This window comes from Pseudopipra pipra, chromosome 15 (assembly GCF_036250125.1).
Source record: "Pseudopipra pipra isolate bDixPip1 chromosome 15, bDixPip1.hap1, whole genome shotgun sequence".
NCBI lineage: Eukaryota > Metazoa > Chordata > Aves > Passeriformes > Pipridae > Pseudopipra > Pseudopipra pipra.
In genome coordinates this window covers 15,039,051-15,053,573 of record NC_087563.1, presented here as the reverse complement: position 1 = coordinate 15,053,573, position 14,523 = coordinate 15,039,051, and the positions used below count along the sequence as shown (strand labels likewise).

The window sequence follows — 14,523 nt, the reverse complement described above, 5'->3', positions numbered from 1 at the left end:
TTTGGTTTTGGTTTTAATTATTATTCTTGTTTGACACTCACATTACAAAATTTAGAAACCATAGACAGTTCAGGCAAACTGTTAAAACACAGTATAAATTAGGGGGGGCTTAATATATAAATTCTATACATAGGTAAGTTAGCTGGAACATGACTGACAAAAGGAGTTGATAACAATCTTACCACAACTGTATAAAAAGGCATGGGAATAGGATGGGCACTACCATCATGAATGCAGGTTAAGACATTTTCCACAACAGCTATAAAGCGTAACAATGACCATGCTATGCTCGCAGTGGTTATGTGGGGTACAGAATGCATAATTTACCATTAACATTTTGCAAGATCTATGTACAGTCACAAAATCATAACAGCCACTTTCAAGTAGCTTTGCCATTTCCTGCCTGTGCAATTAATAAAGTGTTGGTATTTGTTCTGAGCACTTCGAACAAAGCTACGTGGTTTGGGTGTTATGGATGGGTTAAAAGTCGGACTCAATGATCTTTCCAACCTAAATGATTCTACAATTTTATGATTCTAAGGTAGAGGGATTTCAATTTGACCTGAAAATGCTAATCCTAACATGAAATTGTTTAATTTAATGAAGAAGGTACAGGAAAAGCACAGTTCCTCATTGCTATCACTCACGTAAGTATATACCAGTCTTTTAATCCGTATTTATTTCCTAGCTTGATTCTTTTTCAGAACGAAAGTGATAATTTAGTTCCCATTTTTCTAAGCACAGTTGTAAAAAGGAGTTACACCAGAAGAAATGCTAAACTAAAATCTGGATAGTTTTATGGGGTAATCCTTTGAAAGCACCTGCTTCTCAGGTGACCGAGGACGTGTCATTCAACCTTTGAATTTCTCAATCTGAAAATAAGGACAGTTCTGCTTACCCATTTTTACTCTGTGCTTTTAGGTCTGTGACTAAACAGTATTATTCTAACAGTTTTTGAATAGCATGTTCCTGAAGTGTAGGTTTCAGATAGCTGATAGTCAGTGTCGCTAAAAGTGGAAAAAAACCCTTAAAATCTGATTTTTGACCTTTATAAGATGATGAACACTTGCTAAGAGTTCTGAAACCCAGAGGATAATTTATTTTCCATCTGTGTTGTGTACCAGCAAACGGTGTTTCTACAGACAGACCCCTAAGGGAAGTACTTGCCCATTTGTAAGAATCATATCTTGAAACACCTTGAATTTAATAGCCCTGTGTGTGCATCTTTTGCTAAGTTTTAATAATTAGGAGGATTCTATTGGAGCAATTCCTTCTGGTTCAAGGAGAGGACAGACAGTAAGTGATAACACAACTTGGGCTGCTACAGAAATACATGTGATGTCAACTGTCCAGACTACAGCCCCCATTTTCTCAACTCTGTTTGCCCATGGGCCAAACATCAACAAACACTTGTTTCAAAAAGACTGGAATTTTAGAAGCATAATTAAATAATGAAAGCAGGGATATAGTACTGACCAGTAACAGTTCACTGAAGAAGTCATGTTTCTCTGAAAGATAGCTGGACTATGGAATTTTCTGTTCAGAACTCCATTAAATGGGCTTTGCACCTTTTAGAAGGAAGTTTCCTGTACAGACATTTAATTTGTAGGACTCGAGTTCTGAACTTGAAGTCTTTCTGCATTCAAGAAAGCCTGGGAACATTGCTGCACTGCAGTATTAATCTGGGTTGGCAGCTTTAGGGCCACAGGGATGAAAACAGAGAAGGACTCCTATTCTATTATGACAGATCTGGAGTATGATTACAGAGCCTTTGTGTGGCAGAGAGCTAGAAAAATGTTCCTTTGGCATTTTGCAAGAGCTGTTTATGGAGCAAAATACCACTTCTATGGAGGGAAAGGCACCAAGGGAAAAGGGAGCAGCCTAAGCCACTGTGAATTTACAGCACTACAGCCTGTGCCTGGCCAAAGAGCAGGGCAGGAAAACTGGGCAGGAGTTACTCATATTCAGCTTTTTTTTCTGTAGCTCAGGCTGTAGCCTGAGTTTCAGAGTCTTGCACCCGTACAGAGTGTATGAAATACCACCCATACAAGCTATTGGGTCCCCATCTACATCTTGCATAATGTAAAAATGCAGGATGTGATGCCTTTATGAGCATTAGCTTTAATGAACTTAGTGTTTTTTTGAATATCTGAAAACACGCAAACTATGTAAAAAGAATTGTAAAAGAAATGAATACAAACCAGATTAAACTCCAGATCACTAACAAATTCCTCACTGTTTCATGTCCACTAAGAAACTTCTTTTAGTTCAAAATAATTTTCTTTTACTCATTCTGTTGGATGGATAAGGAAGCATAGTAGGCTTTGTCCCAGGTGGACTTGCAAGAACTTTCTACCTTTCAAAAGGGACATGTCCCAGGATCAGAAAGCTAAGAGTGCAGGCTCAGATATGACTTTGTACAGAATCATCTAATCCCCTCTGTGCCTCCATTAGCACATGTGCCACCACAGGTATGTGTGTGCTGTTCCCCAGCCACACTTCAGTAATGCCCTGCACCAACTACAGAGGAGATTTTACTCAACAGGTAGTGTTAGAAAGGACAAAAGAAGACAGCTTTGGTCCACAGTTGGGCCTCTGAGCAGTAACAAAGGGGCTTTTCCCTGTTTCCTTGTCACTCCCTAATCTCATTCTGCAACTACAACAATGGAAATAATCAGTTCACAATCAAAGGGGTTTTAATTTCCAGTGAGAGAATCATCTGAGATAGTATGGTTAATTTCTACCAGTCTAAAAAGAGAAAAAGGTTCTTAAAGCCAGAAAGTCAAATTCTGATCTCAGACATGAATCAATCCATTGGATCAGATTTAGTCCTTGAATTTGCTGCTGAAATTTCAACAATGTCAAAGAAAACTTCTGATAAGGCTGGATTTTCTCCCTATTAAGTGCACCTCCCATCTGAGAGTTGCACCTGGCACAGGGACTATACCAGCTGTCGATGCAGTTTAATCCCTATTGATAAGTAAAAACTGTAGTACAGTTAATAATTGCAGGACTGCTCCAAAGCCCAACACAATCAATTGGGGTTTTTCCTCTGGCACATCGCTGTGCTTGGGATCAGTGTCATTCCATGGAGCACAGTCATTGCTAAGCCAGAGACTAACTGTGTAACATTTTTACCCTGATATGCATAACAGTATCTTTTCTACTAACATGTCTTCCTTTTGATAACTCCAATTACATATTCAGTAATCTTAGCTCTGTTCTAAACTGGATTTACAGTCATGTGCAAACCAGCACTCATGTGCTTTAAGAAAAGGTGCATAAACTATTGCAATAAACCACAACAAATTAACCAAGATATCAGTAAGGGACAGGCTTGAGTGAATATCTTATCACCACTGACCACATCATAAAATATTTTCAAGCTGAGAAAAATATCCCCATGCTTAAATTGTTTCTTATTTGAAGTGCTTTAGCATCTGTCCACACTTTGTTAAAGTGAAACCTCAGCAGTTTGCTTCCGGATCTGCACGTTCCCTATCCACATGGGGAGCTTCCAGAGATGTACAACAGGATTGTATTCACTGCCTAACAGAGGGAATGACGATAGGCTAAGCTCAGGATACTCTGGTGCACAGGATTCTTGTGTGATTTACTCATTTTGAGGTTTTGCCCTGAAAATTCAGTCATGCCCAGCTGACCACCTTTCGTGTGGTAATGGGATTGATGCTGATGTGAAACTGAGGGCAAGATTGTATGATCTGAGTGTCTTTTGAAAGGCATCGAGCAAGTTCATCTACTGACTTCAACACAAGCTGAAGGCACACAATTCCCTCGTTGCTTCCCGCTGGGCTTATATCGAGCCCTGTGTTGCAGAATGGCACACTCAAGAAATGGAAAAATGGGACTTTTGCTGCCATTCTGATTACATTGGAGGAGATGCAGAAGTGATTTCATGTATTTGGGTCTTTTAAAATACTGCTGTATACCAGAAGCTAAGTTAATGCTTCTGGAAGACTGTACATATTCACATCTTTCTAGCTTAGGGGTTTGATACCAACACTGCAGACCTGCAGGTCTAGTTTTGCTCTGTTCTCTGTGTAGCATTAGTTCAAGCAGCTGTCAGGGAGGTGAATCCTCTCAAAAAAGTGGAATTAGAAAGCCATGACATTACTACTAGTAACTTGTCTAGATATTAGTCTAATGACTACATGCCTTACAGGGGCTTAGTGCTTGGATATAGCAAGAAAAATTAATTACTGCACATGGTTTTTTTCCCTCATTTTCATGTAATACTAATACATTTTTGGAAGAAATCTATTCCCCAAATTGTCATGCTTTGTTTTCAGTCAGTTGTACTCGTGCTTCCTGAGCCCTGCTGGTGCAGCAAGGCTGTAACCACTGTCCTGCCAGGAGCTGGACACCCTGGTTAGGCCAAACATGAACTAGAAATGCAACCAACAGCTGTAACTTAAGGCTTACATTGTTTCTATTTACATCCAATAGGATTTCGGCTACAAAATTCTGTGAAGACAACCTGTGATTCCTTAACTCCATTTTTTAAAAGCACTGTCTTCTCATTGTAAGTTGTTCTGCACTCTCATCTCCAAGTCATTCTGCAAAGAGCAGTGAGTGTCTCTGGACATCAAATACTACACATTAATCTGCCATGCACCTCTATAAAGCAAGTCTGAGTACTCCCCAAGAGATGAGGATGTTTAGCACCTCTGAAGAAGACCTTTTAAATGTGTGACTACATAAAGGCTTAAGGATATTTAGTGCTTTTGACAGTCCCACTAAGCCCTTAATACCCACCCAAATCTGAACTTTATGCTTCCATTTTAAGCACTGAGGTTCGAAAGTTTTGGACTATGAAAGTGGTTTAGTGATAAACTTGAGGACATCTAATGTAACTTATACTTACAAAATCGACTGAATTCCTGGAAGGTTCCCCAAAATATGAAGTATTATGATGAGAAATCACATTTTAATTATCTTCAGGGTTTTATAATCTCAGCTGTAGCAGACTCTATTGGCTCATTAGAAAACGAGTGAGGATTTCAATTTTAAGAAGCAGGTTTTAAGAAAAGGCCCATCCACCTACATTGCATCTCAGATCAATAAAAATCCTACATTTCCACTATGAAGTCACACTGTGCCTGTTAAAAAGATGCAGATAGCAAGAAAAAATGACAATTTAGCAAACACATTTAAGCATTAGCATTCTTGTAAATATGTTTATGGTTATTGCTCTGGATTTGTCTGGAATTTAACAGGCTTTTAATGGCTTCATTTTGGAAGTGGTTCTGCCTGAAGGAAAGGCTATGTGTGTATGTTCCTCTGTATTGCTCTCAGCTCATGTACAAAAATTGACAAACAGCATATTGACAGTATCAGCAGAATAGTCATCATTCCCTGGCTGAAATGGTGTTGTACCATCCTTACACTTAGTTCTTCCATACAAAGCTTGAATAAACACATCAAAGTTTTATGTCCCCCCTGCTTGAATTTATGCACTGATGGACCTGTAGGAAAGGGAGACTCAAAGTTCTGCTTCCAGCCCCTGTGTAAGCAAATCTAGAAGCACCTGCTCAGCTGAGCCAGTGCAGGAGCAGAACATTCCACATGGCCATGATCCAGACTGGCCGGGTTTCCACAGGTCACAGCCCAACATCAGAACTGCACTGCAGGCACAACAGACCTGCAGTGTATCACACAGAGCATGTCTCAGCCTGCTGCCCTCAAACACCAGCTCACCAATGCTCACAGGTCAACAGCTCACTCAGGCATGGATAACTTGGAGACTTGGCAGAGGGCAGGAACAGTTCCAGTTTCTTGGCTAAATGCATAGGCCAACACAGCCAGGTTTTGTGATTAGCCTAATTTTTCAAAACACTACAGCCACTTGGAATCACTCTGTACTGAAATAAAACTATTACTGATCTCAAACAAAGGGTTACAACCTTTTGTTGTAGGCAGAGAAAGACTGGAACATCTGAAAAGGCCAGCATCAAGTCAGTAATAAAAATGAAAAGTTCAATATCCTGTGCCATTTAGCTTTCATTTAAGCTTTTTGAGGTCTTTTCTGGGGCAGCTAGAAACATTCCTTCCACACACAAACAATTAGTCTATTGTTAGGGCTTAGTTTTCAATCTAATATAGTACATTATAATTTAATATATCTGTTACAGTAGCACCTTGATTATTGTACAACTTTAAAGACCAGACGTAGTCGCTATTTCATATTATCTGTAAGGTAATGGTGAATGTGGTTTAGATCCTAAAAGTAAAAAAGACAAAAAAGGTTATCTGCTCATGAATAGTGCATTCATTCTAGTCTGAAACCCTTTCTCCTTTTAAAGCGTTCCCAAATTCAAAGCAATTACCCCCACCTCCCATCCTCCTGGCATCCTGTTGGAAAATAAACAGTACTGTGTTAATTGGAACCTGATAGAGATGGTAATGAAGGTTTGGTTGGTTTTTTTTTTTTTTGAGTGTGATAAAACCCTCTAAAAGATGCAACTCGGCATCAGTGAATTTAGGGAATACACTATGTACATTAAATAGAGGTAAGTTGAGTCCAGAGTCATTTTCTTCTTCATTCAACTTCAGAAGTGGTGGGGGGGTGTCTTTAAGCAGCACCATCTGCACTCTGTGCCCTCCTCAGACCAGCCAAGATTCACAGTAAGAAAAGCAACAACAGCCATGGGAAGAATAACTGAGCAACAGTCACACTTGAGATTGTTCTCTGCAAAACTCCGTGGGGTCTGCGGGACTGTCCCGTGCTGACGTGGCCTATTTGTGACATACATGTATCCATAGGAGTGATGTCAGCCTCCATCCCTGCAGCAGTCAGTGCTTTGTTCAACAAGGCTGGGGGACTGCAATTGCAAGGTGAAGTTCTTCTTTCTTCGTTCAGCAATTAACCAGATTGCTGCTGTGTCTGTCTTTTGATTTAATTTTACAAGCCTCAGAGGGTTTAAAGAGTCGCTGCCTGAAGCACCTGCTTCTGAAATACTCGTGTGTATTTTTGCTTTCCTTTTTTACACTTTTCCATTCTCTGCTGCAGTTCCATGATGCTCCGTGCTCCTGGTTTTCCTGCGTTTTCCCTCAGAGGCAAAATTACAGTGATCCTGACGCAGTTTGGGCACAGCCACAAATAGTCTGTTTGTCCTTCCTCTCCGTGTCTCATAGCTAGAAAAGCATCATTGTGCACACAGTCCCGTTGATTTCAGTGGATGAATCCAGTTCATCCATCGTGTTAGGCAGTCAAAAAAACCCAACGAAAAACTCAAACAAAAGAAATTGTCTAAATCCCAAACAGGCATCTTTGGAATCAGTAGTGCAAAATGTTTGCGGATTTCTTTTCCTTGACCTACTGCAATAATCTCTTAATCTTCAAGTCTTTCCTAAAATAGTGGATCTGTAAATTTAAAATATAAGGACAATGAAAAAAAAAGGCAAATGTAAAGTGTTTTCTTGTTTTTTGTTTGGTTTTTTTAAATCACTCTCTTCAGATTCTCACTTATATAAAACCATTATACATCTCTTATAAAAGCTGTAAATTGTTGGAAGATCCAGTTAACCTGGGGTATTCCTCATCTACACCAGGCTTTTGCATGGGTACAGCAAGCAGAGGGTATTCTTTAAATGGAGGATAATTTGAGATTACAATGAGCTTTTATCAGGGCAGCCTCAGCTCTGCAGATTAGTTTTAAATGGAAGAAAGGTCCCTCAAAGGTCACAGTTTAAATGCCTTCACTTCACAAGCTTTGGCTATCAGTGCAGCACTTTAGAAATGAGCTGATAAAATGAGAGGTTACCTTAAGGATTTCCACCTGTCTTTTTCTGTCTGGTTTTCCGGACTTTCACTTTCATAGGAAGCCAGATACAAACCTGGAAAAGGTAAATATGTGTTATTCCAACATCAGTAACTCCTCCCATTTCTCTGCATTCTTGTGTGCCCTTACATTGTACCACACAGCAACAGAAACTTTAAAACTTCATGGTCCATCAGGTGGCTGGTAATGAGTAGGACTGATGTTTAGCTCACATGTCTACCTTGGAAAGCTGTAAGGTTAATTTTCTTGGAACAGTAAAGGAGTCCAGAATTAAAATATGTTAGTGTGACCTCCTTTTAAGTAGCTGAATGGTCTCTGGTTTTCCATATAGAGATCTGGGCCTATTTCCTTCATCACAGCACTGCTACCAAAGAGTTACAGAAACACTAAAAAAGACAGACAGAGCTGACAGCTAAACACATAAGTTTTTTAAAATTAAGGATAGTCTCATCATTTAACACAATTTTATCTTCCTCAATCTTTTTAAAGCTTACGGGAACATGGTATCTTAAATGGATACACAACACCCTTGAGGTAAGAGTGAGTTCCAGAAACCAGAGAAAGAATGCAGTGGAAGAAAATAAATGTCTTTTTTTTTTTCCTGCAAATTTTTACGCTGTAGGATGCATTTTATGACACCAAAATGTGTCTAGACTGTAAAGTTTCCCCTGCACAAGCTGGCAGTGCATTAATATCTCACTGTCTTCACAGAATCATGGGCTGTGATTTGTGTTCACACACATTTCCTCATTTGACTGTTTCATGATGCTTTATTCTTTAATGCTGGAACCATCTCACTACTGAGGTCTGTGCTACAAATCAATTGCCTTTTAATACTCCAGCGCTGGCCCACGGTTCCAGCACGCTGTGACACGCACAGTGCAGCTGCAGTTCACATGCCACTGCAGCATCTCCCTCATATATCCTCCCACCTTTTACTGAGGGCAGGTCTTTCTACTCTGCACTTCCCCTGGGTAAGGGGATAGGCCTCCTGTGGCTTCTGCAAAGGGCATCTCATGAAAGGAGTATGAATAGGAGGAATAGCATGAGACAGAAAATCTGCAAACAATTAGTGGGTTGAGGTCACCCTTTTTCAGTCCAGTAGCCTGAAAACTGTACTTTTACCCCGACTTTCCTTTTCTGTCCCTATTGAGCCCAAAGCCAGAACAAATGCCTCCATCCTATCTCCTCTTGGTAACACATGACTTTAATCACATTAATTATTCTGTTCCGGCAATTATTCTATTTTGGCAGTCATTCTTCTTAGGGTTTAGGCAGGATTTTAGAAGCGGTATTTTGTGTTCTGAAGTAGTCTGTGAAATAAAAGCTGTCTGGTCTGGTTACCTTGGATTAGCACAGAAAACTGCCTATAGAATCAAGAAAAAATAAACCCAACACCAGTTTAGCTTAGGGGAAGGTGGCTATAGAGAATTTGCATGACAATGTACTGAGAGGCAGCTAACAATAGGAAATGACACAGTCTGACACGCTGGATACCAAACTGAAGAGGACAGATGAGTACAAAAAGACAATCAGAGAAATATTTTCAGGGCTTTCATAGCTACAGCTTAAATTAATTACTAGAAAAGGTTTTCTTAAAAATTCTTTTCCGTGGATAACGTGTTTCTTTGTTGGAGAGGAGGAGGTCAGCTGGACACCGTCGCCCTGGGCTGTGTTTACTGAAGAGATGACAGAGCTGGCTTGTGGAAGAGATTAGCTCTGGCTCCATCAATCACAGAATGAGTGGCTAAGGGACAGCTGACATTCACAGCAGTCCATGACGTGCTTGTGTGGCCTCTTTTTGTGACTGCAAAAATAGGGCCACAATGGCAACTTCCCAGACAGAGCCTCATAGAGAGGCTACAGACAAGAGAAAAGCAGCAGCTTTGTGTGCTAGAAGGTTGTATTTGCAAAAACCCATGGATAGACTGGGGATGAACAAGCTGTGTGACAGGAAAGCTAGGAAAGAACTGGGACTGGTCAGTGAGAGAGAACACCAAAGCATGGATCAGGGTGTTAATTAGTAGTGACAAAGAGACACGTTTCTAATGATTAGAGATTGTACAGAGTCTTACCATCTTCAGTAAAAATGGGAGCAGTATGCAAGTAGTGGATGATGTTAGGGTCTTGCTCAAAGGGACATTCCACTTGCTTCCATGTTATAAATTCTCCTACTTGCTTAGCCAGTTCCAGAAATTTCTGTAAACATGAAATCATTCCACTCAGATTATCTCACATTCAGTGTTTGTTGGTCTGCACTGAAAATTGCAGGCAAACTGTCTCAGTGCTATCAGAATGGGATAGGTAAAAACATTGTTCAGATCTTACTTCAAAGTTGACGTGTCCATTTGGAAGGCGATTAGCACATCCTTCATTCAAAAAATAAATGTCTTTGATCAATAGGCTGAAGAAGGGGATCACAATCTGCAAAGAGAAATGACATAACTATTATCTTTCCAGTTCAGTATTTTCTCTGCATGAAAGACCAACTCAATTGGGAAAGAGGAGAATAAAGAAATATTAACTTTTCAGTGTGCTATGCACTTAAAAAGCAGCACAATAACAGGCAGGCAAAAGGGCAGTAGTGTATAGAGAGACCTTCAGCCATCAGGAGAATGTATGCTGAGATGAAAGTGAATGAACACAATGTTCACTGAGCACAATAACATGACTAGGAAAATGCTAATAATCCAGTTTATTATCAACAGCATCACTGCCTGATGACAAGATCAGACAGCAAAGAGCAAAATAACATTTCACAACTCTTCCCTTTTCTGTTGTGTCTTTGTAAGCAAAGATGCTGAATGCACAAACCAAGCAATTTAAAGACAGCTGGGAATCAAAGAATCAGTACTGTCCCTGAGAGGAAAGGCAGAATAAAATTTCGTGACCAAGGACTTGTCTACAAACAGTTAATGGGAAGCTGTTTCATGTTCAACAGCTCCATGCATGGCTACCTCTCGAGGCATGTAATTTCCTTCCTGGTGCCTGATTAGTACAACCTGCTTCTCCAAATTAACCCACAGACAGTAGGATTGAAAATATTAAGCTGGTTGACAGGAAACTGCCAACAGTAGCCAGAGAGACCATTGTAGTGCTCAAAATTAGCCCTGGCCATCATCCAGGGCAGAGTGGCATATGCAGTGATCCAAGCCTTCCCCCTAACCAACCAGAGGTGGGTCATAATCTGCTATAAAAGAAGTCTTGAAATTAATGGAATTTCAACAGGGATAAATTTGATGCCAGGTGTTGTACAGCAGAACACAGTAACAATGCTCCTTAAGTGAATCCCCAGCATTCCAGCAGAGATCCAGAGCGAAGCAGAGTCGCTCCAGGTCCTCTTGTGAGACAACTCAAAGAAAAAAGAAAGGTAAGACAAAGGGCCAGTCCATGACAAGGCTGACTCCCAGGGCTCTGGGGTTTTATAGTCAAATCTGTCTCCCCACCTCTCCAGCAGTGACACACAACAGAAAAAGGCTCCTTGGAGGGTTTGAGCTGTAAGGTCAGCAGCCTGAGAGCATTTTCCTGTGGCAGCAACACCTGTCTTTTAAGTTACCAAGTATAAACTTAATCACGATGAACATGAAGGACAGCACAGTGCATGGCAGAGTGTCCAAATGCTTCCACTGGCCTACTTGTATATTAACTGAACTGTAGCTTATTATCAGCACCAAAGCTAAAGTGCCTTCATGGCAAATAAGACCAGCCAAGGCAGCAATCCTTTAGTTAAGTATTTAATGTTGCACTGTTATTCCATCTTATGCTGTACATCAGCTGTAATGGGATATGAAATGGACCTAGAACAGGATTGGCAGCTGTTATTTTCCAGTTTACAGCCTTCACGTTGCTAGGAGTGCAAACAAGTCACAGACATGAAAACACTCACTGAGGCAAGGAGTCCACAAGCCACTACCAACACGTGCTGTGAAAATGGAAGCCAATTTCTGTTCCAGCTAAAATACCACATCCAGTAAACAGCTAAAGATCTGCATCTCTGCTGGCTTTTTTGTGGGACAGATAAACTCTGTAATGCCACTGCAGCACCCATAAAAAAGCCTGGACTGACACTCCAAGAGCCATTGGTATTATCCTGATAAAATTCAGAATGAAAACAAAGCACATCCTATCCCCCTATCAGGGTCAGGTGGAACAATTTCTAGGCAAACTGAGCTAAGTGTGTTTCAGGACTCATTTTCACAATATTCAAACTAGATCAACAAACCTGCAGTAAACAATATAATTCAGTCTGTGATTTATTTTCTACCAAAAATGATGATGACCACTGTAACCACTGTGGATAGATAGAGAGCTGGAGCCAGACACTGATCCACAGCTAGAAATGACTGCCAAGTTCTGTCTACATATTTTTTTTGCAGGCAGATGCAAGCTTGTCCTGCCCTGCTCCACACTGCCTGGGAGCAAGGTCACCACCATTAGTGGTACTGAACAGGAGTGAAAAGCCTTGCTGAGAGGGAAGGTACATGAATGTGGGCTCAATGCCATGCTAATACAGCTACAAAGCCACGAGTCAGCTGAGAACATGGCAGAGCTCGTTCTCATCTGCATCCAAAAGGTGCCAAAGGCATACCCGAGGATACCAGTTCTTTACACATTTTCATGGGATTTCTGTCTTTGGGTCACCATTTATTTCCCCAATAAAAATGTATCATCCAGTATGTTTTGCTTTCCAAATTTATGTAGGAAAACCAACAAAAGTGGTTTGGCTTCAATCCAGGCACTTTACTAGCATAAAATCTGGGTTAGTGCCAGAAACTCATATTACTCTCTGTTTTGATTCCCCCCCCCGTGCCATCCAACCCACCCACATGATGAAACACAACTGCCTCCTGCAGAAAGAAGGAAGTTAATGAGATCCAACATGTTCTTCCTCCACAGCATCAGACAGCAACAACACATGGCACTGCACTGTACATACTCCCAACATTTCAAAGCCAGGGACAAGTCATTAGCACAGTGCAGGGTTTCCCTGTGGAATGACTTAATTTTGGAGGTGTCACAGGTCGTTTGACTGCATAGACAAAACCAGACTTAGTTACTAATGAGTAACACCCCTCTGAAAGCACAGTTCAGTTTGAAGATAAAAATTTTCTTCAGAGTGAGCTTTGCTATGTGTTTGCCAAGGAGCAACATAACATTTTCTATCAAAAAAAGCGATTCGTGTTCTTTCAATTTTCTTCAAGCTCATTAAAACAAATAAGTCTTGCTTATAAAAAGAAACAATATTCCTTAATCCTACAGCAAGCATTACATGATCTGCTTTATCTGACATTGTAAAATACTGTTTGAATAGCTACCAAATCATATCCTGGAGCATTTTCTTGAACTAATGTTCAGAAAACAGAATATGGCTTTTTCTGATGTAAAGTAGATTCCTTTTGATCTAATAACCTCTCTGCCCTCAGTATTAACCAGCTAGGGGTAGAGATATGACAGAGATTGCTGACTTCACAGGAAATTAAGTCAAACTCTGAAGAATTGGTTTGAATATCTATCATGGTCACAGAAGAACTAAACTGCAAAAGCACCTCAGACTGACAGATCCTCACTGCAGTGCATGAGAGTTAAAAGAATTTCTTTGCCAGCCCCAAACATCCAAAGCCATCATCCCTCCTTTGCACAGAGAAGTGCTTTTCAGAACAACTCAGTGTACTCCCATTGCAGCTGAGTCAGCCTGCCACCAGATGCTGATCTCATTTCACTGTAAATGCTGGGACATTCCATTAGCTTCAGCAGATTTACATCAAATTTACAAGGGTGTGAGATTAGCATCTGGTCTGGCTCCTCTAGTGAATGAATACTAAATTCCATATTATTCTTGTTCCTGCAGTATCTACTTTACCTTTGCCATGCCCTGTGCAGAGATTACCCATTTCTGACTATGGGCAATTGTAGTGTTAAATAAAAACCCTCTTCCATAAAACAAAAAAAATAGAGAATTGAATGGAGAAATAAGAAAATTAACAAGAAACACACTGGGGCACAAAACAGGAGGATCCTGCACTCCAACATCTTGTCAGTCTGATTTTTGCAGCATCAGTGACATGTCAGAAAGCTCCGTATCTGCCCTGAACACTTGATGAAACACTTCAGTTCTTGCTCACTGAAATGGCAGCAACGACCAAATGAAATGAAAATTCACAAGGACAGAATATCACTCCAAATTTGCTGCAATGGATTCAGACTAGACTCCTTTGCAGTGCTTGTGATAAGTCATCTTTCCCTAATGTAACTGGAGAACCACCTCATCTCCAGTGCTGTGCCCTCTCTCTCCATCTCACATCACACTCTGCACAATAGGGGCTTGTCTGCCAGAGCCTCAGAGCACGGTTGTACCAAAGCACAGTTCCACCTGGGCCTGCCAGGCTGATGCTCCATACCAAAATGAAACTCATTTTTAGGCTGGAATACCTGTTCCATCAGGTTTATCAACCTAAACAATGTGAATTTCCCAGGGATATAGAGATGTTTGCAACAACATCCTCCACGCTGTGTGTCCTGCCCTCTCCAGCCCCCCGGTGTCTGAGAGCAAGTCCACAAAGCCCTTGGACCCACTTCAGACTCCTTCAGCCACAGATTTACATTTCCAGTTGCATTCAGCAGCGCACAAGCCTCGCACTGGTGACCCATGGAAGGGAGGAGAACATCTGCATCAAGCCTTTGAGCCACTGGCTCCCAGCAGCAATGCACTGCACCTCTGTGG

At 40.9% G+C, this 14,523-nt stretch overlaps 1 protein-coding gene across 1 annotated transcript in view; it reads right to left on the bottom strand.

Annotated features, from left to right (window-relative positions):
* The window catches only part of RASGEF1C (RasGEF domain family member 1C), a 72,450-nt gene continuing 57,927 nt past the window's right edge, over nucleotides 1–14,523 (bottom strand). The window contains exons 11-14 of the mRNA XM_064672129.1: nucleotides 10,131–10,226; nucleotides 9,878–10,001; nucleotides 7,785–7,857; nucleotides 1–7,384 (exon numbers count right to left, since the gene is read on the bottom strand). Coding sequence (XP_064528199.1) covers nucleotides 7,360–7,384; nucleotides 7,785–7,857; nucleotides 9,878–10,001; nucleotides 10,131–10,226 — 318 coding nt within the window. The 3' untranslated portion in view covers nucleotides 1–7,359. The remainder of the gene's footprint in view (nucleotides 7,385–7,784; nucleotides 7,858–9,877; nucleotides 10,002–10,130; nucleotides 10,227–14,523) is intronic.